Below are 21,844 nucleotides of genomic sequence, written 5' to 3'. Positions count from 1 at the left end.
GGGCTTTTGGTGACTTATTTTGTTACATAGTAGTCAAGAGTGTATAAAGTCTTGGTAAAGTTAATTGTGGCTTTGTACCTATATAGGAGATAATAAAGAGGTTGCATAGAGGTAGTAAACCCAATATGTACATTTTTATTGCAAGGTACATGTATAGCAACTATTGGCATAGGGATCTATTAGTCTCAATCTGGAGATTCCCTATTTTGCACATTTGTCTAAATAATTAGAGGTGTACCGATATGGGTTTTTGGCATGTACCGATATCCGATATTGATGCAACCAAAAGAAGCCGATAACTGATAGTCGATCCGATATTTGCATTAATATTTTAAGCAAACGAAAGTGTACATTTACCTACACATGTGCATGTATTCATTGCCTGTGGTGGTATACAGCTTGGGTTTCTATTGTGCAATCCAGGCAATTAGGCACCTACAAACATTTTTATGTACATTCCCATGAAGCCTTAAATGGATATTTCTGCATTACTCTGAATTCTAATGGCTTGTGAGAAAGCTGGTACAGCAAGTTTCCTTGGTTATCCTGTGATTCTTCTTTTATTACAAAGGTGCTCTAATAACTGCTTCATTTGTAAAGACTGTGATAAGCTTTCCAGCAACAAACGCTAGAATCACGTGTAATTATATGGCTTCTCGTAGCGTATAGCACTTGTTGCAGAGTGAACAATAAGCCAGAGCCACATGGATAACATAGAAAACTAGTGCATAATCCATTTGTGTACAAACTATTGCTACTGTATAAATATCAGTAATGATATCGGTCCTCCTGCTGTTCTGTACCGATACTGATATTGGTAAAAAAAACCATATCGGTGGCCGATATTGTAGCCAATCCGATTATCGGTACATCTCTATAAATAATGTCCCTATACATGTAATAGTTGTAACACACCGATGAGGTTTGTATCTGATTTGTTGTATCTGATTTGTTGTATCTGATTTGTAAACACTCCATCTTCGGGCCTGCGGCCCTCGGGTGTCATGTTTTCAAATCAGATACTAACCAAATGGGTGTGTTCTAACTGATTTGTGGTATGGGGCGTGAGCAGATCAAAGGTGCCCATTTGTAACACGAAAGCAGCAAGATCGCAAGGCTAATATTGGCTTGTAACACTGGCAGCAGCCTTTGATCTGCCCACACACCATACTACAAACTATATTAAAAGCATTAAAAGTTTATCTTGTAAAAGTATATAATATGACTTTTATGCCCTCAGGATGCACATGTAATTGTTACTGCACAAAAACAGCCAAGCTGTGAGAAAAGGTACAGCCTTAAAACCCTGGGTGGAAAATGTTGTGATAGCAAAGGTGGTAGCCAAGAAATGGCTGCAGTGATGTTACTGCTAGTAAATTTTAAACATGCATACAGCCATTAATTACTGCAGCCATTTCTTGGATTTCATAACTTTTTTCACCACCCAGGAGATTTTGCTGATCATACCCAAAGCCCAAGGGCTGCTGGTGGCAACTGTGGTATAAGTGATATATATCATGCACTCACCTAACAGATGAAAGAACTATGGAGCACTTAGTTTCCCCATTTGTTTTATACATGGGTATCTGGTGTAGTTTAAAAGCATGGGATAATGGCTCTCAGAACATTATCCATGCCTCAAACTTTTGCAGCAGTCTATTGAAAGAATGTAGGGTCGTACTGAAGGTACTTTTGGGCTTGGTTATACATAGCCAATACTGCCAATGTGCCAGGATGGTGTTGTGAAGCTGGTTTTTGGGTGATGTTTTTGGCCAGAAATACTGATGATCCCTAAAATATAGTACAGTTAATATACAACAGTCAAACATAATTATGTAGTTTAAAACTATGCATATATGTGAGCATTGATCTCAAGATTTAAATTCTCTGTATTTGCAACCTTAACGAGACATATGTGTGCTGTAATAATAATCTTTTCAAAATATCTTTGCTATAAAAAGATATATCTAAGAAACCAGAAGTAGCTAACTGTGCAGCAACTAATGATATCTGGTATAGGAAATGTAAATGCTACTAACAATAATCAGCAAAGATTGAAGAATGGAGGACTCAGATCATGTTCTACATTCAGTCTCTCATTTAACACCTTACAGTCAAAAAAACTTTCAGAGAACCCAAGCAATGCAATTTCAAAGTAATTAGCTCAATATCACTTAGTACAATATAGCTAAGTAGGATTTGGGCTTTCCTATCACCCAAGCAACCAACCTCAACACACTTTTAACTCTAATTGACTATTCATTTGATTTTCATAATAGTGTAAAGAAAAAAGTGCTATAATGATAATAATGATGATATAGGTCACTGTCACAGAAACAATGGTAGTACCTGCTGATGATGATACTATCACATATACTGTCATTGTACTGGATACTGCAGTGGGGCGAAATGAAGCACCAGAATTTAGCGTGATCAGTTATACATTTAACTTCAGCGAACATGTGGTAAATGGATATGAAGTTGGAACTTTGACTGTTACAGATAACGATGGTAACTAAACCAGTAACCTAGTTGTTATATATTATAATGTACATAATGTGTAGTACATGTCTGTCAGTTGCTTACATATGTGAAAAATGTTTAGTAAAAAGTGTGAGACAAATTTTTTTGCAGGTTTTATTGAAGTAGCTAGGCACAATGACACTGTAGGGTGGACATTGTTTTTGCTAAAAAAAGTTAATGTGGTTTGTTCTAAATTTTTTGGTCTTAGTCAAATTGTGTAAATATGTAGAAGGGTTTGCCATAGAGTAGTAATAATCATCATTTATTAACCTAGACTACAAATACATTAATAATATACATTTTCAATTGCAGTGTCATCACCATCCCTATCCTTTGATACTTTTGCAACTGAGAAATTTTGACAAAAGAAAAAGTTGATGAACTTGACAAATGGTCAATGTTTAATTTGCCAAACCTCAACTAGCAAAAGGCCTATGAATTTATGATTTTAATTTGTCAGTGCCGATGAAGCGAGGATTCATCAATTTTTCTTTCATCAAAATTTCATGTTATAAATAGGTTTCTCTACTGGTGTCATAGTAACAACTACAACAGATTACTTTAAATTAATTATTGAACAAGTCATGTGAGGGTGTTGTGTGACACCTCGGTGGAGTGTTATAGATATTAATAACTAATAGCTATGTATACAGGCACAATGTGGAGTCTATGAAATTTTATGCTCAAAGACTCAAGACTGTTGTTACCGCACAAGCACATGTAGCGAGAGTGCTACAGCAGTCCTGAGGACTTTTAAATTCCATAGACTCCATATTGAATTTTAGAGGTTCCAGATACAAGGGCAGCACTGATTATTGCCCCACTATTCCTTGCAAGATAGCAGGCTGTAGTAAACAAGTGCAGCAAGTGTTTGAGGATTTATGAATTCTATAGATCTCACTTAAGTGTTCTCACTACATCACTGCATGCATAGTCATTGAATTGGTCTAGATTTTGAGCATGTACTTGATATATATTTGTGCCAAAAGCATTACTAAATAAGGTGGAATATAATGGGATTTATTACACCCAAAACAGAAGTTTCCATTCAGTTAAGCCCTTTCATCCCCTTTTGATCATTAATGGCTTATTTAGGAAATACTGTACATGCAACCTGTTTAGTACAGCATTACTATAACACTTGCTTGCTTGTCTTTCTACACTTTATGCAACTTGCACATTTTATACACATGGTGCCATGGAGTGTAGTGTGCTCACTCATGGACTGTTATAAGGACACCCATGTTGTTGTGATTACATTGGGGCACAACTAAAGCACTCTTTGCATTACACCCTTGGGTGTCACCATACTATTGCATTCAGTGCCACATTCAGTGAAATGTCTTTTGCAGGAACAACACCAGTATTATCTCTTGCTACCTTTGCAGCAATATTTGGTTTCTCAACGGGTACTAGCACTCTAATAGTAGTGAATGCTGACAGAGTTGACTTTGATACAATAAGGTCTTACGAACTTGTAGTGACTGCAACAGATGCTAATGATAATAACCTCACCTCTACTGCTATGGTCACAATCAACCTGATGGATTATAATGATCTAAGCCCAGTAGTTCATAATGATAGGTAAGTGTATGCATATAGCTACTCCTATAAGAAAACTGAGCAATTTGCTGTTTATAGAACATATATACAAGAATACACAAAAAATTTGGAATTTTTCAACTAGAGTAGGGACCATAGCACATCAATAAAATGTACTGAAACAAGCTGGAGTAGTCCATGATATTAAATCATAAAAAAAGCAATAAGAAGTGTTATATCCCTACTGTGCATGCTCAAGATACCATAATGAAAATGTAAAGTAGGGATATGCCACTTCATATTGTTTTACTGTGATTTAATATCGTGTGCTACTCCAGATTGTTTCAGTACTTTTTATTGATGTGCTATGGTCCCTACCCTAGTTGAAAAACTTATTTGTGCACTTGTTTGTTACCCTGTAACTTTTTTGTAAATAATTATTATAACTGGTGAACCCACGCATACCACATCTAAAACGGTGACGCAATATCAATTTTCATCTGAAAAGTGAAGTATCCATTAAACTTCATTGTCATCTGTGTTCAACCTGTTACACAGCATTATGAATCCAGAACTGTTCGAAAAGCACCCCTGCAGTCCATGCATACCAAAAGAAAGAAATGGCACCATGTGCCCCAGTTATATCAATGGCACCACCTGCCCCAGTTATATCAATTTTTGTCTGAAAAGTGAAGTATTCATTATGCTTCGTTGTCAGCTATATTCATCCTGTTACACAGTAGTACAAATCAAGAACTGTTTGAAAAGCACTCTGCAATCAAAATAGCCACTATGAAGAATACAGACAGTTTCCGTTTCGAAGGGAAGCCATCACATGCTACCTCCAAATTGACACCTTTTGCTGTCAGCAAAGATGAATGGGACACAAATGAGGACACTGGTAAGTCCATGAAGAATGCATTGTACATACTGTGGTATGCCAAAAGGTACCTCTCGGGCTGCAGTGATGTCAAACAGTGAACAAATCAAGCCCATAGCTGTAGCCATTATTGAGTTACGCTTGTCTGAAGGCATCAGTCAGTTACTGAGTCAGTCAGTAGAAAATTTCATTAAATTTTTTTTATTCCGTAGCAACTTGTTGAATGCATTTCGGATCAATCTGAAAGCTTATTTGGGCTTAGTTTTACCTACTAATACTGCCTCAGGGAAAATTGAGGCTGGTTCTTTGGGGATGTTATTTTGTGGGCCACGCATTCTCCTTTGTGGTACCTACTGTACATCAAGTAGTAGTTATAATTTAAGTTTGATTAGGTATCATAGACATAAAATGTAGTGAAACAAGGAAGGTCACCTAGCTACACCAGCAGATATACTAGTGGACATTTAATACCAATTCAGTCTTGTGTAGCAACTAAATTCCACTAGTACATCTGCAGGTATACAGTAGCTAGGTAACCTCCCTAATTTCACTACTTTATAGGCTAAGATCCATAATCAAACTTAAAATTTTTCTTTCTACTTGTCTGTTTACTTTTTGTATCATAATTATGACTGGTGAACCAATTTCAAAAGAAAGATTGTGTCCAGCACACATGCTTTTGTGCTGGGGGTGGAGGCGGGAATAAAAAAAAAATTCTAAAGAAAGAAGGGCACCATACTTAATGTTGTCATCTAAACGCATTGCCCAACTATCAATTACTGAAAAAGTTAAGTAGTCATTGCGCTTCATTTTCAACTTTGTTCAACCTGTTACACAGCATTACAAATGAAAAACATTATCTACGATTAATCCAATCACTATGTAAATATGGACAATTTCCAGTACAAATGTAGGGAAACCACCGCACTTTAGCTACAGTGAATTGACACCTTGCACTGTGTAAATGGGACACGAATGAGGACAAAGGTAACTCCATGATGCATGCAATGTACATACTGCAGTATACCAAAAGGCAACTGTCAGGATGAAACGACAGCTAACAGTGAAAAAATCAGGTCCATAGCTTTATCTGTCATTGAGTTATGCTTGTCTGAAAGCATCAGGTAGTTAGTTAGTCAGTCAGCAGGAATTTCTACTGAATATATATATTTTTAAATTTTGTATCAGCCTATGAGAAGAGTTTCAGGTTGTACTGAAGGCACTTCTGTGCTTGGTTATGCCTAACAAACACTACCAAGGTACTATGAACAGGTAAAATTTTTTTTGACAAGTTGCAAACCTCCATGATCCAAAATAAGTACACACATACACTATGTATTCACACAAATGTACTATTATTTTTCATGCAGAGAACATGTTGTGGTGTCAGATATGGTCATGTCAATGCAAGTGTTACTACTGGTAAATGTCACTGACGGAGATGAGCCTAACACACCAAACTCTCAAATTACACTGACACTAGACAATGACTTTGGTGGACTGTTTGCAGTACAAGGCCAAACTATTATCTCAAATATGTCTCTAGCTGGACAATTGGGACAGTACAGCATTGTGATAGTTGCTGAAGATAGTGGTATTCCACAACAAAGTACCTTTGCAATGTTTACAATCGAAATTGTCAATAATACTGTGTATCAACAAATAATTAATAATCAGAATGGGCCAACATTTGAACTAAACATGTATGCAGCTGTGGTGTCTGAAGACAGTACTGTTGGCTCAACAGTAATAACAGTATCTGCAAGTAGCACTGATAATCGCACTGCTGAATATGGCTTTGTACAGTACATTGATTGTGATAATTCTATGGAGTTCAGCACACTTATTACAGAAAATGAGGTAAACTTTACAATTGACTCTTCCACTGGTGAAATCACACTAGATTCAGACATGTTAGATGCAGAGCATGCCAATCCCAATATCACACTATGTGTTGTAGCATACTCTTCAGCAGATCCTACTGTTATCACTGACTATGCACGTGTTGTTGTCATACCAATTGATGTGAATGAGCATGATCCTTTCTTTACAACAACTTGTCAGCGTTTTACAATTAATGAAACCACACCAGTGGGTACGATAGTCTACAATGTTGTAGGAAATGATAGTGATCATAATCCTGATATTCATTATATAATAAATGCAAATTACCTTAGCATTCATAATAATGGCAGTATTTATCTCAATATTTCTCTTGACTTGAGAAATCCTACAGGTTTGTTGAGTGGTGCTATATGTGGTGGTTCTTCATTGAGGTGTCTCACATACAGTGTGACACTACATGATCAAGACCCAACCTTGTCTACTGCAAGACATGTTTCCTGTTTCAGTGTAGCCACTATTATAGATGTAGATAATTATCCTCCAGTATTTACTAGTAATTTGTTTGAGGGAACAATCTATGAGAATGCTAATGTTGGTGATGTCATCAAAACAGTATTAGTAGATGGCACAATAGGAACAGCTGACCTACGCACCACAGCTAATGATCCTGATGTTGGATATATTTTAGAGTACTCTTTAGAGGATAGTACATTTACAACTTTTGAGTTTGATAATGATATCAATAACATCATATCACTAGCTGAGCCATTAGACTATGAGACTACAATGGAGTATACATTTGGTATTGTAGTTCGTGATACTGGTGGTCGGAATGATACTTCTATGGTGCATGTTACTGTACTAGATGCTGATGACAATACACCAGAGTTTCAGCAGGCTGCTTATAACATCAGTGTGGTTGAGGAATCATCCCTGACATTAAGCATTGGAATGGTTTCTGCAACAGACAATGACAGTGGTGAAAATCAAATGCTTACATACTCTATAGCATCAGCTGTTCCAGCTGGTTATTTTACTATTAATGGACAAACAGGTGCAATTATTATTCAACAAAGAGTTGATAGAGAGGAATATTCTCAACATGAGTTAGAGGTGATAGCCATTGACCAAGGGACTCCAGCCCTGACTGGAACTACCATGGTTACTATAACTCTTATAGACATCAATGATAATCCACCTGAATTCACTCAGGGCCAATACTTTGGCAGAGTATCAGAGAATTCCACAGTGGGTACTCCAGTTATGAATATGGACAATGAACAACAGTTGCAATTAACGGCAAATGATGATGACATTGGAGAGAATGCGGAGTTTATTTATCAGTTGGTAGCACCATCTCCATTTGCAATAGACAACATGACTGGTGTAGTGTCAGTAAATGGCCAACTAGACTTTGAAGAAACAATGCAGATACAATTCCAAGTGATAGCTGTAGACACCAATCTTCAGTCAATGAGATCGGATATAGTTACAGTAACTGTAAATATTGTTAATGCTGATGATCATATTCCTGTATTCACCCAAGTCATGTACTCCTTTGAAGCAAATGAAAATCTTGGTAGAGGAGTAGAAATCAATCATGTAAGTGCCACTGATAGAGATGCGGTCCAATCAGTTATAACATACCGGATTGACAGTGGTAATGATGATGGAAAATTTCAGTTGGGAACAACCAGTGGTATACTAAGTCTAATAGAAACCTTAGATAGGGAACAGGTAGCTGCATATAATTTAACCATTGCTGCAAGTTCAAATGGTTTTGTAACTTCTGGTACTGTTCAGGTCACTGTTACGGTGTTAGATGACAATGATAATGCTCCAATATTTTCACCAGCCAGTTACACTTTTAATGTGAATGAAAGTGGTCCTAACTTCAGCACAGGAACTGTCAGTGCATCAGATGCTGATGCTGGTACCAATGCTGCTATAGTATTAACATTATCAGGTGATGGTGAGACCTTCTTTAATATTGATCGTTTTAGTGGAGAAATCACCACTTCAATGACCGTAAACTTTGAAACAAATCCAACAATTACATTTACTGTAACTGCTACAGATGGTGGATCACCCGCAATGAGCAGTATGGCCACAGTCACTGTAGTTGTTATGGATGTTAATGACAATGTACCACAATTTTTTTGGGATTCTTATGGTGTAACTGTAGATGAGTATTCCCCTAATGGTACTTTAATTGTAATCGTAGATGCTACTGATGTTGACTCAGGTGATAATGGTGAAGTTCAGTACTTTATCTCTGAGGTAACACCTCCTGGAAATTTCTTTTACCTTGACCCAACATCAGGTGAACTTGAGGTAAATGTTGAAATGCTACCAAGCATATCTCAAAACAGCATGTATACATTGCACATTGGAGCACATGATATGGGTACTACTCCTCGTACAGGAATGGTTACAGCAAATATACGTGTCATTGATATCAATGAGCCTCCTGCATTTACACAAGACACATACGATCTTATGATCAGAGAAAATGATGAAGACTTTACTTATACACTAGTTGCAACTGATCCAGATACTTATAGAAATTATACAACTATAGTGTACAGTATTCCAAGTGTTGATGGCACTACAGGTAGTGGGGATGGCTCACACCTTAAGGTGGATGAAACTACAGGTGTGCTATCAATCAATATATCATTTAACTTCGAAGAAGAAAGGAATGTTGGGATAATGGTTGAAGCCTCAGATCCCAACTTTCCAACACTTTCTCATGCTACAAATGTGAGTGTTCAAGTGATTGATGTAAATGACAATGCACCAAGGTTTAATCAGACTTCTTATACAGTTATAGCATCAGAAAATGCTGCTATTAACTCTGTGATCACTGATGAAATAGCAGCCTATGATGTTGATATGGTTAGTAGGGGAATGCTGCAGTTTGCCATAGACAGTGGAGTACCTGACCGTAGTAAATTTGAAATAAACCCAACCACTGGTGTTATTACTTTATTTAGCCCCCTAAATGCAACAGCTGCTCAAACATACACTTTGGCTGTCAGTGTAACTGATGGAATGTTGTCCAGTCAAGCTATGGTTACCATAACCATCACCGATGTCAACAATCATGTACCAGTATTTACGCAGCATACTTACACTACCAGCATTTCAGAATCAGCTTCTACTGATGATCAAATTATCACTGTTAGAGCAATTGATGGTGATTTGGGAGATTTTGGTACAGTGGAGTACTCAATTGTAACTGTGCAGAACACATTCATTATTTGTGAAGATACTGGAAATATAACATTGAATCAATCACTGGACTATGAAATGACTCCTACATACACTTTAAAAGTGCGGGCTACTGATGGAGGTGGTATGTATGGTGAAGCTAATGTGATTGTAAACATTATGGATGAGAATGATAATCTCCCAGTGTTTGATATGGCCATGTACAACTTTGATGTGTTGGAAGGTGTTCAAAGACTCCACATTGCAGGAAGAGTAATGGCTGATGATACAGACAGTGGCTTGTTTGGAGAAGTAGTGTACTCCATTTCAGATACTGACAATGATACATTGCCATTCATCATCAACCAAGACACAGGTGATATCGTAGTCAATAAGTCACTAGATTATGAAATTGATCCCTATTACTTGTTTGAAGTTGAAGCTATGGATAGAGGAGATGGAGTAAACTCAGCCACTGTGATGGTTAATGTAAGTGTGGTTGATGAAAATGACAACATTCCAATGTTTAACAGATCACTGTATACAATAAGAGTTCGTGAAGATGTTGATATCTACAGTACTATATTCACAGCATCTGCCAGTGACAGAGACTCCGGTGAAAATTCAAGACTGATTTATACTATAACTGACAGTATTCCAGTAATTTGTGACTCCATATATAACATTGAACCTGCCTCTGGTATAGTTGCAAATGTGTTGCAACTTGATGCTGATAATTTTAACAATGGTTCCCAGTGTTTGTTGGTAATACAAGCCAGAGATGGTGGTACTCCTGTGTATTCTGTTACAGCATTATTCCAAGTAAATGTTGACAATGTCAATGAACATTCGCCAATGTTTATAGGAGACAGTACTGCTTCATTTGCTGAGAACGTGACTCCTGGTACAGTAGTATTTACTGTGACAGCTCAAGATTCCGACAATGTTCTTAATCCTAATGATGTTGAATACACAATTAATGACACTACAAACTTTGAGATAAATTCAAGCACAGGTGTGATCACTGTAGCTGTTGGTGCTATGATAGATAGGGATGCTCCTGGTGGAGAGACCACAACATTTACAGTGACTGCCACAGATAGGGGTATCCCTCCTCTATCAACAGATCACATTTACATTTAGTGATGTAAACGATTCACCAGCTAGATTTACAGGGTCGGCATATTCTGTGAGAATTCGAGAAAACACTCGGGCCAATAGTGTAATTGGAAGCGTACTTGCAACTGATGCTGATGAATTGCAAGCTTTTAACACTATCTTTTATACCCTTGTGGAGAATGCAGAGAATCAGACTGATTATGGAAAGTTTAGTATGGGATTCATGAATGGCCAGCTTAGGCTTACAAATCAGATTGACTTTGATACTGAACAAAGAGTCTATATACTCCGCGTGTCTGCTGGAGATTCAATGCACCAAACTTTTGTAAACTTCTGTGTAGAAGTTTTAGATACCAATGATTTGAGACCACAATTTACCAACCTTCCAACTAACATGGAATTATCAGAAAATGCTATGAATGGATACTTTGTGTACCAGGTATTGGCTACAGATAATGATATTGGTGTGAATGGAAGAATTGTGTATAACCTTTTGGATGATGGAGATGGTAAATTCACTATTGACAACTCAACTGGTAGAGTATTTGTCAGTGGTAATTATCGGTTTGATTTTGATGAAGGCAATCGGACATATATCCTTCAAATACTAGCCACTGATAGTGCTGGAATGATTTCTAACATATCTGGTGATGTAGATTTAAATGACACACAACTCAGTGAAACATCCACGCTGACCATAATTCTAACAGATGTCAATGATAATAATCCCATTTTCACACAAGAGACATATACTCCAAGTGTTATTGAACATTTAACCATCAGTCGTGACATAGTCAGAGTTGTAGCTACAGATTTAGACCCTACATCAAATACAGAACTTACATACAGCATCATCAGTGATAATTTTGGTAAGTTTATTATAGACAATGAAACTGGCATCATATCAACAGTGCCACCAATTAACTTTGAGGAAAGAATGAACTATGCTCTATCAGTACTGGCTGTGGATATGGGTGATGAGCCACGTAATGGAACAGCTGAAGTATTTGTGACAATCATTGATGTCAATGACAATGTTCCACAGTTCATAGCTGATGGTACCTATGCTGCTACTGTTGTTGAGCACTCTGCAGCAAATACATTTGTGCTACAAATTATTGCAGAAGATCAGGACACAAATGAAGTTCTAACATACTCCATACCAGATGAATCATTCGAATTCTTCTATATTAACAATACAACAGGTGAAATATTTACAACAAATGTCTCAATAGACCGTGAAACAGACCGAGTCATCACATTTACTGTGAGAGTAAATGACACCGCTGAATTTTATACTGAAAGGCAGATCATTATCAACGTTATTGATATAAATGATAATGACCCAATATTTACTGTACCGTCTTACTCTGTGACAATCAATGAAACGTTTGGCTCTGGTATGCAAATTTTGGAAATTAGTGCATATGATTTAGATGAAGGCTTAAATGAGCAAATAGAATTTGAGCAGCTGTCACCAAATAATCTGTTTACAACACAACATAACAGATTTGAGATTGACAGAATCACAGGCATTGTAGCAATTGGAAATCATGGTAACAGGCCACTGTGCTTCACTGCTGATTCGATTTCACAGGAATACATTTATACCGTTACAGCTAGAGACTTGGGTAATGTGTCACAGTCTTCCACTACAACTCTTAGAATCACAGTTACAGTGGGAAATGTTTTTGTACCACAATTTGTGAGGTCAACTTTCATAGGAAGGGTAAAAGGAAGTGCTCAAATTGGAGCAATAGCAGTTGGGTCTCTTCAAGCAACTGATGATGATCATTGTAATGATGGATTTGTGTATAACATCCAAGGTAATGGAAGTGAAGCGTTTGCCATTAATAGTACTACAGGACAGATCACTCTTGCAAGAGAACTTGGAGATGATGAAGCCACCTTTGATTTTACTTTGAGTGTTACAGATGTAGGTCATCATGCTGAAAGTGCATTGTCAAGCACTGCTAGAGTAATAATTCTGGTAGGACAATTATTACCAATAAGGATTACTGTGGATGGCCCAGGTTTGGTTGTTCCACCACTAAGACGTACAACTGGGCGAGGCTATCAACAGGAAATATGGCTTTACAATGGAGGATCTGCTGATAGCCCACCAACTGTTTCATTTTCACTGGGTCCATTTAGTGAGCAATCCCTTATAAATGTTGTATGGGCACCAGGAACAGTAACCAAGCCTGTACTGGTTACAAGGAGTGTGGCATACGACCGTCCTGAGGTTATAGTGTTTGTTCAGGTAATGAGTGATAGTTATGACACTGTACTAGTTGCACCCACTGTGATTGAGGTCCAGTTAATTAGTATTGAAACCGGAGACAACACAACTGCCTCATGCACAACGATGCCACCACACAGTACCTGTTCTGTAATTGTTACTGTTCCTGGTAGCTGGTTTAACACTGATACCACTATCGATGTATTTTATGGAATTGGTTCAGGTATAAAATCTCAACTGGGTTCTGTTAGTGCTAGTGCTAGACCAATGGATTGTTTATCATCCATTACTAACCAAGTGTTAATCATACTTCCATCATCTGTACAGTTCACCAACACTTCATTTAACATTGATGTCTATGCACACTCTACATCACCAATAAGAGCATTCCTCCTCCGTTGTAGTGTGGGAGAGGGTCTTGCAACTGAATCAGTTTGTAGTAAGGGAGAACTCACCATGCAGACGGCATCATATGGCCAAGAACTAAACATTTTAGGCCACTCATCTGGTATTTTACCAACTGAGTCAGGATTTCATCAGCTCTTCCAAGTTACAGTTCGAGTTGATGCAGATACAACAATACCTCAGTCAGGTGTTCTGCCATTCAACTGTGTAGTTGACTACATGACTGACATATATAGTCACAGAATACTAGCTAATCAGCTAGCTATACATGCAGGTGGCAGTGTTACTACATGCTCAATGACTGAAGGATATATTCGAGTTGCTGCTAATTTACTGCTTGAAATGTTCCCTTATGCTGCTAACTCAAGTATTCTCAATACTGCTGTACTGGACAATGTAGTAATCAGATCTTCAGTAACAGTTGTTGGTTTATATAGCTCTGGACGGGTTAGCTATCAGTTGACAGGACTGTACTGTAATGCAACTTCATCTAGTGTAAAAGTGATGTCTGACTGCTCAGAAATATTTTTTGATGGGAGTGAGTCTAGTGGTGGAAATCCGGCTAGAGTCACAGTCTACCTAGACAACATTCAATCAGATTTGTTGCTGCTTGTATGGTACCCACTGATGGTAGAGATATACTTTACTGACACTATACTCAATGCAATTGATATGTATGGTATAAGAGGTTCATGTGGGGCTACAGTCTATCAGGAAACTCTGTTTCATGTTCAGAGTACTTTTGCAGCTGGTAATATTCGTCAAGATGCTATTATAACACCACTTGTTAGAAACTACATTTTTGCTTCTGGTAGTATTACCATTTCATCAGTTAATGAACAAGAGTGGAAAGTAGTACCATCTTCAGCTGGTGTTGCTAGTGTGAGAGTTGTCTTACCATCAAGGTACAGTGTTCCTGAAGGAAGTATAACTGTGACTAATACTCCTGTGCAAGTTGATGAGTTGATGTTTTCACTAAGCACTGGAATTGAACCAGAAACTACCAGTGCTACAACTGGAGTAAATTATGTAGAACCTGTAGAACTTAAGACCCTGTATAATGCCAACTATCATGGTGCTAGAGTAGAAGTGCTAGTAGAAGCAGTGTTTACTGATGGTTGTCATCAAACAATCACACCTCAATTGGGACTTGTTCTAAGCTCTATTAACAATTCAGTGTTTGAAGTAGTAGATATGGACACTTTGTTCATTCAAGGGAGTGGAAGTTGCTTGCTACTGGATGGTGCATGGAACAGTGATTGTCATTCAATGATGGTACAAACTGGCTCTGAATATATAAACATCAGCTTGGTAACACCAACTAACATTTCACTGACTCCATCTGGTCCCATTACTCTAGGAGTTGGTAACATTGCAGTCAGAATTGGTATTCCTTCCAGTATTAACCTTAAAACTTATCTACACCATGACGATGGGATAATTACAGATGTTACAGTAGACACTGCTGTGAATTATACCATTTCTGATGAAAACATCTTATCACTAAGGGATGGTGTCTTATCAACGTCAGGTCTTAATGGGTCAGACACTATCAATGCATCATATGATTTTGTACCTACTGGCAGTGACACCACCATGTCTCTTAGTAGTAACACAATAGAAGTAGAAGTTGTAAGAGTAGAAGAAATTCAAGTATTTGCAAGGCCATACCCTTCATATTCTGGATCAGATAGTGTTGATGCAAGGAGCAGACAAGCCTTTGGACTACCCAATGCTGTCTACTTCCAACAAGCAATTTTGACAGTGAATGCATTGCTTAGCAATGGAGAAGTCAGGGACATCACCAATAATGAAAATACTAGTTTTGCAAGTTCAAACTTTAGAGTTTTACAAGTTGATGGTAACATTGTAACTCCTGGTGATTCTGGTGATGCTACTGTCACTGTGCGGATATCAGGGATAACAATGACTTCATTAACATTTAGTATTTCTGAAAGGATAGTGCCAGTACAGAGATTTGTCGCAGTTGAAACTACATTAATGGATAACACACTGAGAGGAATAGCAGGTAGCTCTTATACTGCTTTCACAAACATAGAAGTGGAATTCGAAGATAACTCAACTCTGCGTTTACTGGATGCAACTGGGAGACCAATCTATCATGGATTGCTGAATTTTACAAGTTCTGATACTTCCTCAATTACCATTAACCAATCTGGTGTAATGGTTCCAGTAGACAATTCTCCTAGAGAAGATTTGGTCGACATTGTTATCCAAGCAGCTGATATTGAAAATCATATGTCACTGCAAGTCAATTTAGACCCAGCAGTAGGAGATATTGATATTGGAAGTGAAAATGGATTTCCAATCAATGCACCAGGTACAACACTATCTGTACCTATTTACTTGAACAGTGAGGACAGAACAATTGGAGCAATGGAGATTGAAATAGTTTATAATGATGATGTGATACAGTTTACTGGAGATGTAATAGTAGGTGCAGACTGGCCCAATGGAACGCTGTTCAGTACTTCAGAAGATTTTAGCAACAAGGTAGTGTTTGGAGGAGTGTCGACTAGCCCCATTAAAGGAACAAGACGGATGCACATAGCAACACTTGAATTTACTGTCACAGGTGATGAGAATAATGCTTTCTTTGATTCAAGAATTATAACTTTAACTGAAATTGGCCTAAATTCAATTACAATTGGTAGTAGTACCCCTAGAAAATCCATTGCTGGAAAATTAGCTTTCTCAAACAATGCTGAAACTTTAATACCAGACTTAAATCCACCAGTATACTGTAGCATTCCACACAGCAGTGATGTCAATGGTGATAACGTGTTTAATCTTTGTGATATTATGTACACTCAGTTTTATGCCACTATTCAGTCAAGCATTTCACCTACTGCTGAACAGTTGGAAGCCATGGATGCTAACAAAGATGGACTTGTAACAGCCTCAGATGTAGAGTTTTTGTCCAGAGCACATTTTGGCCTGCTCAGATTTATATCCTCACTAGACCTCACCCCGATTGATGAAGCTGGCTCTGACTGCATAATGACACTAAATATAACATTAGTGGACAGGTATAACTGTCCAGCAAATGATTCAACAACTGATGTTTACTTTATGTTAATCAGTGACAATGCAGACTTTGATACACAATTCAGCAACACCATGTTAGTTGATGGTAGTGTTACTACACCCACTCTTCCAATACCTGGTGATACTTATGGTGGATGGTGGACTCCACGTAATCTTGGAAATGGTGCCTTTGGAATTAAAACAATGCCAAATAATATTGCCCAGACCAACCTTGGATTTTCAATAGCTATTGGAACAATATCTACTTCATCCACTCAGCAACAACGTGACATTTTGTTGATCGGAGACAATGTACCACCATACACTTACATTAGCATTACCATTACAGTTGGCTCAATAGACATCTCTATTCCTAATGGGTTTAATCCACTAAGAGCACTAAATAACTCATTTCCAAGTGAACAGTGTTACAATGATTATGACCCTGTGTTTGGAACTTCAATTTATTCATCAACATACAGCGAAGACTTTCCTCTAAACAGGGTTATAGAAAACCGTATTGTTGCTACTGATCAAGATAGTTCATTGAGCCGACCCTCAGGAAACATACAATTTAGAATTGCATCATCTACAGCTACAGAGGAGTTGTTTATGATTGACCCAAGTGGTGGGCTTGTTACACTAGCTATGAGTCTAGACAGAGAAGTATATGATGAAGTACGACTTGTCCTACATGCAATTGATCAGGGGCCTCACATTCCTTCTCGCAGAACTGCAACTGCAACAATGCGGGTTATCATTACTGACATCAATGACAATTCACCAATCTTTGAACAAGCCCGGTATGAAATAAATCTCCCTGAAACAGATCACAGTGGTAACCCAGTGAACACAGCGCCATTTATTTATGTCAGAGCAACTGATCGTGATGCCACAGCACCATTCAACCAACTCACATATCACATTGTTAGTGGTGATGATACCAATCCCTATTTTGCAATCAATTCTAATGGGGGAGTGAACCTTCACAGACATCTTGATAGAGAAGCTAGAAGTTCCTTTAATTTGACTATAACTGTGCTAGATGGCGGCACTCCACCTTTAAGTAACACAACATACTTAGAAATAAACATAATCAATATAAATGATAGCAGACCAGTATCTACACTCTCTGGTGTGTTTGAAAGTACTGAAGCAAACACTAGAGTCTTTACACAGTCAGCAATATCACCAATTACTTCACCACCATTTCCTACGTCAACATTTATGTCAGCACCATCAACTGAATCAACACCATCAGCTGCACCAATGCCCCCATCAACTATGTCAACACCCACTTCAACATTAACAAATGGATCAGCACCATCAGCTGCATCAACACCCATGTCAGCCTCATCAACTATGTCAACACCCACTTCAACATTATTAACTGAATCAACACCATCAACTAGTCCAGCACCACCAGATGATGATGACACACCTGATTGGGCCATTGCTTTGATTGCTATTGGTACTGCTAACTTAGTTGTTATTTTGCCTCTGTTACTGATTACAGCAACTATGGTTTGGAAATGTTATAATCGGTAAGTGCTTGCAATAATAAGTTACTGTATATATAATCAGTAATGTACAGCTATATATGCCACTGGGTCTGGGAAAACTGGTCTTATCACTTATGATAGTTGATTTGATTTTTCAACAAGAACACAAGGCTACAAGAATCATCTATCAAATTTACAATCACAATCGGCTAGATGCTTTGTTTGCTGACTGCTTTTCCCAAGCATATATAGTGGTGATCTGTATGAGCAGTTTGGGGCTCAAGCACAGTGGCCCTGGTGATAGTTGCATGTACAGTTCCATGGCATTGAATAAATAAATACCTGTGCTGTAAATGTCCTTTCATTTTAGCCAGTTTTGAGACCTCAATGGCCTACAGCTTGGCCTAATCATCTGTACACCTTCCATTTTTAACAGCCTCTTGCTCCCACCACTCACCCCTTCTGGAGTTTGCCTGGTACAGTCAACATCAAAGCAAAAACCATCTATAAATTGTCTAGCTGTTGGCTACTTGTAAAGTGGATGCTTTTGGTGTAAAACATGTGGAAATTTGGTACACATAGCATCATCCATTGGAGAGCTACAATACACTGAATACTTGAAAACCCCTCTTGGTATTTTTCAATAGGCAATAAGACCAGTTTTCCTGGACTATAGATCACACGCAATTTACACCTTTCACACTCAAAATGCAATCAATGCAAATGGTACAGTATATATTATAGTTAACAAATTAATTCTCTTAAGCCTTAAATCCTCCTGCCATCAAAGTTACCTTGTATAAACAAAAATTGAAAGATTGAGTAAATGTGCATTTCATGATATTGCAAATCTAATCAAAAACAGCCAACTGTAAAAAGGGTGTGGCCCACAAAAAGCCTGGTGAAAAAGATGTAAAATCCAAGTTGGTGGCTAAGAAATGGCTGTGATGGTAGGTGAATGGCAAAAGTTTAAATTAATAATAGCAATTCTGGTGAATTTATACTGCCTCCTCCAAGTTTTACTGGGACTCAGCAACAAATTCACCTGAATTGTTATTATTAAATTTTTTGCCATTTAGCTACCTACCATCACAACCATTTCTTGGCTGCCAACTTAGATTTCACATCTTTTTTCACCATGACTTTTTGGGGTCCATACTCATTTTACAACTTGATTAAATATCACTCCAAAACAGGCCATAGGCCAGCAGCTTTGATGCTCCTTTTTACCTGTCTTTTTCCATCTGCAAAGGATTATTTTAAACATGCATTTTTTTATAGTTGTACAAATTGTCTATTGTATGTAAACATTTGCTCATTGGTAATAATGTAATACAAGATTCAAAGAACTTTCTATTTGCTCACAGATCACAGATGAAGCGGGTTCATCCTCAAGAGAATCCTCAAGAAATGTACAATAAAAGCCACTCTGATGACCAAGATATTGAATTAATAAAATTCCAGCCAGCCTAACTAAAACACCATAATATATAGTACAGCACATTTTTCTTTATATTTTACATGTTCCATGTTTATTGTGATGCATAATTTAGAATTGCCATAACGTAATCCTCCTAGCAACTTGTGCTAGTAGTAAAATAATTAAAAATAATTACATTATAAACTAGGATAAGAGTATGAATATTACAAATACAGGTTGTAGCAAGAGAAGGGGAAATGATAGGTAAATGAATTGTTTGAGTATTTATATGTTGTCTAAAATGATTCCTGACCTGGCCTGGAAGAACAGGGACTGTTAATTTGGACATAAAATTTACTTTTTTCAAATGTTCACTACTCTAATAGAGCAGTCAAGTAACTACTCTAATAGAACACTCAAAGCTATAGTCACAAATTTTGCCTGCTTTAGTTTTAATACAGCTTAAAACATTGTAATTGTTAACTTGTAGGTGGTACCCCTATGGACTTATTGCCTTTTGTATTCACCTTACCTTTGTGGTTAAACTAATAAAAATTAACTAATATCATAGCCTAATCCAATTTCAGAGATTCTAAAATCTCAAGACAAATGTCCTCAAGCGCCTTATTTTTCAGCTTCACCAATTTTCAGAAACCCCCTTTTTAAAATCCTAGATCCGCCACTGATATAATACATTATACCTAACCATACAGGAGCAATAATGAACAGAAAATACTATTAAACACTACCTGATTACATAATATTATGTAATAGCAGTTTGTGACTGCACACTTAGCTAATTAGAGAATTCAGTGAGAATATTACAATACTGTCTGACTGCTCTCTATATACATAGCAATACCTGGTAGCAATGTGCAGTATTCCCTGAGGATATGTAATTTTTGTCCTTTAAGTGAAATTCCATCTGCTTGTAACTTAGTTTGCAAAAACATTGTGAATGTCTGTTTTCTGTTATAGCCAGCTAAATACTTTGGTGCATGCAACCTTACTTGTAAGACCCTCTAAATAAAGGTCACCTCTGTAGCACATTTTAAGCTCAGTTGTGGAAATAAATTTGGCTCAATGTGTTGTTTGCACACAACTTACTGTAAATAAGGTTAACAGACAAGGAAACCTCAGGTATAGTTGGTATTAAATCCCAGTTAATAGAACTGGAACCCACAATTGTTAATACTCAACATTGTTGCATGTGCAAACAGTGATCACACAATCTCTATATACTCGTGGCAGAAGAAGTGCTATTTGGAATTGTTCATATGGTATAAATACATTATTTCACATTTTGGTCACCCAGGGCATGGTGCAGTCAGGCTGCTTGATATCACAAGTACTGGTTATAGCAATAGAAATACAGCAGCTATCTTTCTCATTATGAAAAATGCAGGTGCATTTAGCACTTAGCAATATCTTGGGCTGCCCTATTTATTCCCAGACTGTTCTTGGCATGTTTGCAGCAGCTTCAAGTGTGCTACAGGGGCGTTCGGAGGGGGGTTTCCAGGGGTTTCAGGAAACCCCTTTGGATTTTACACAGTACTTGAAATATTAAGAACTTGAAACTTCGGGTTTCCAGAATCTGGAATCTGGCATGGAACAACACATTTTAAACTTTTATAATAGCTTCTCACATGATAGCAACACTTATAACATTGTTCTGAATTATGATTTTGGTGAAAAGATAGAGATACTCTAATAAAGCAGTCAGGCAATATAAACTACTCTAATATAACAGTCACTTAGCTGTAGTAGAAATCCCTTTTCAAAATTCCTGTGTACGCCCCTGTGCTAGCATGCATGATTGCATTGGTTGAGTGAGGGTGGATGTCAGTAATTAGTCAAAGATGGGTGGGTGGGGCCTGTTTTTGGTATATTTGTGGAAGCTTCAATCTGAATTCATTATGAGCAATTCCAAATAGCACCTCTTCTGCCATGAGTATAAAGATCACGTGATGGCTGTTTGCATGTGCAATGATGTTGAGTATTAACAATTATGGGTTCCAGTTCTATTAATGGGGATTTAATACCAACTATACCCAAAGATTCCTTGTCTGTTAACCTTATTTACAATGGTAAATTGTGTTTATCAT

At 37.5% G+C, this 21,844-nt stretch overlaps 1 protein-coding gene across 1 annotated transcript; it reads left to right on the top strand.

The window, feature by feature from the left end:
• Positions 1–2,339: 2,339 nt before the first annotated feature.
• On the top strand, positions 2,340–19,885 carry LOC136259238 (cadherin-23-like). The gene is made up of 5 exons (XM_066052726.1): positions 2,340–2,511; positions 3,876–4,107; positions 6,316–11,108; positions 11,179–18,361; positions 19,687–19,885. Exons 1-5 carry the CDS (start codon positions 2,340–2,342, stop codon positions 19,790–19,792), a joined length of 12,486 nt encoding a protein of 4,161 aa, XP_065908798.1. The 3' UTR covers positions 19,793–19,885.
• Positions 19,886–21,844: the final 1,959 nt, after the last annotated feature.

This window comes from Dysidea avara, chromosome 6 (genome assembly GCF_963678975.1).
Source record: "Dysidea avara chromosome 6, odDysAvar1.4, whole genome shotgun sequence".
NCBI lineage: Eukaryota > Metazoa > Porifera > Demospongiae > Dictyoceratida > Dysideidae > Dysidea > Dysidea avara.
Note: the sequence above shows the minus strand (reverse complement) of the source record. Positions and strands in the feature narration are given on the sequence as shown.

Excerpts from the sequence above, each read along its gene's own strand:
- LOC136259238 (XM_066052726.1), top strand. The coding sequence starts at position 2,340 with ATGGTAGTACCTGCTGATGATGATACTATCACATATACTGTCATTGTA. Across the intron at positions 2,512-3,875 it reads GACTGTTACAGATAACGATG|GAACAACACCAGTATTATCT; the intron begins GTAACTAAACCA and ends TGTCTTTTGCAG. Across the intron at positions 4,108-6,315 it reads CCAGTAGTTCATAATGATAG|AGAACATGTTGTGGTGTCAG; the intron begins GTAAGTGTATGC and ends TTTTTCATGCAG.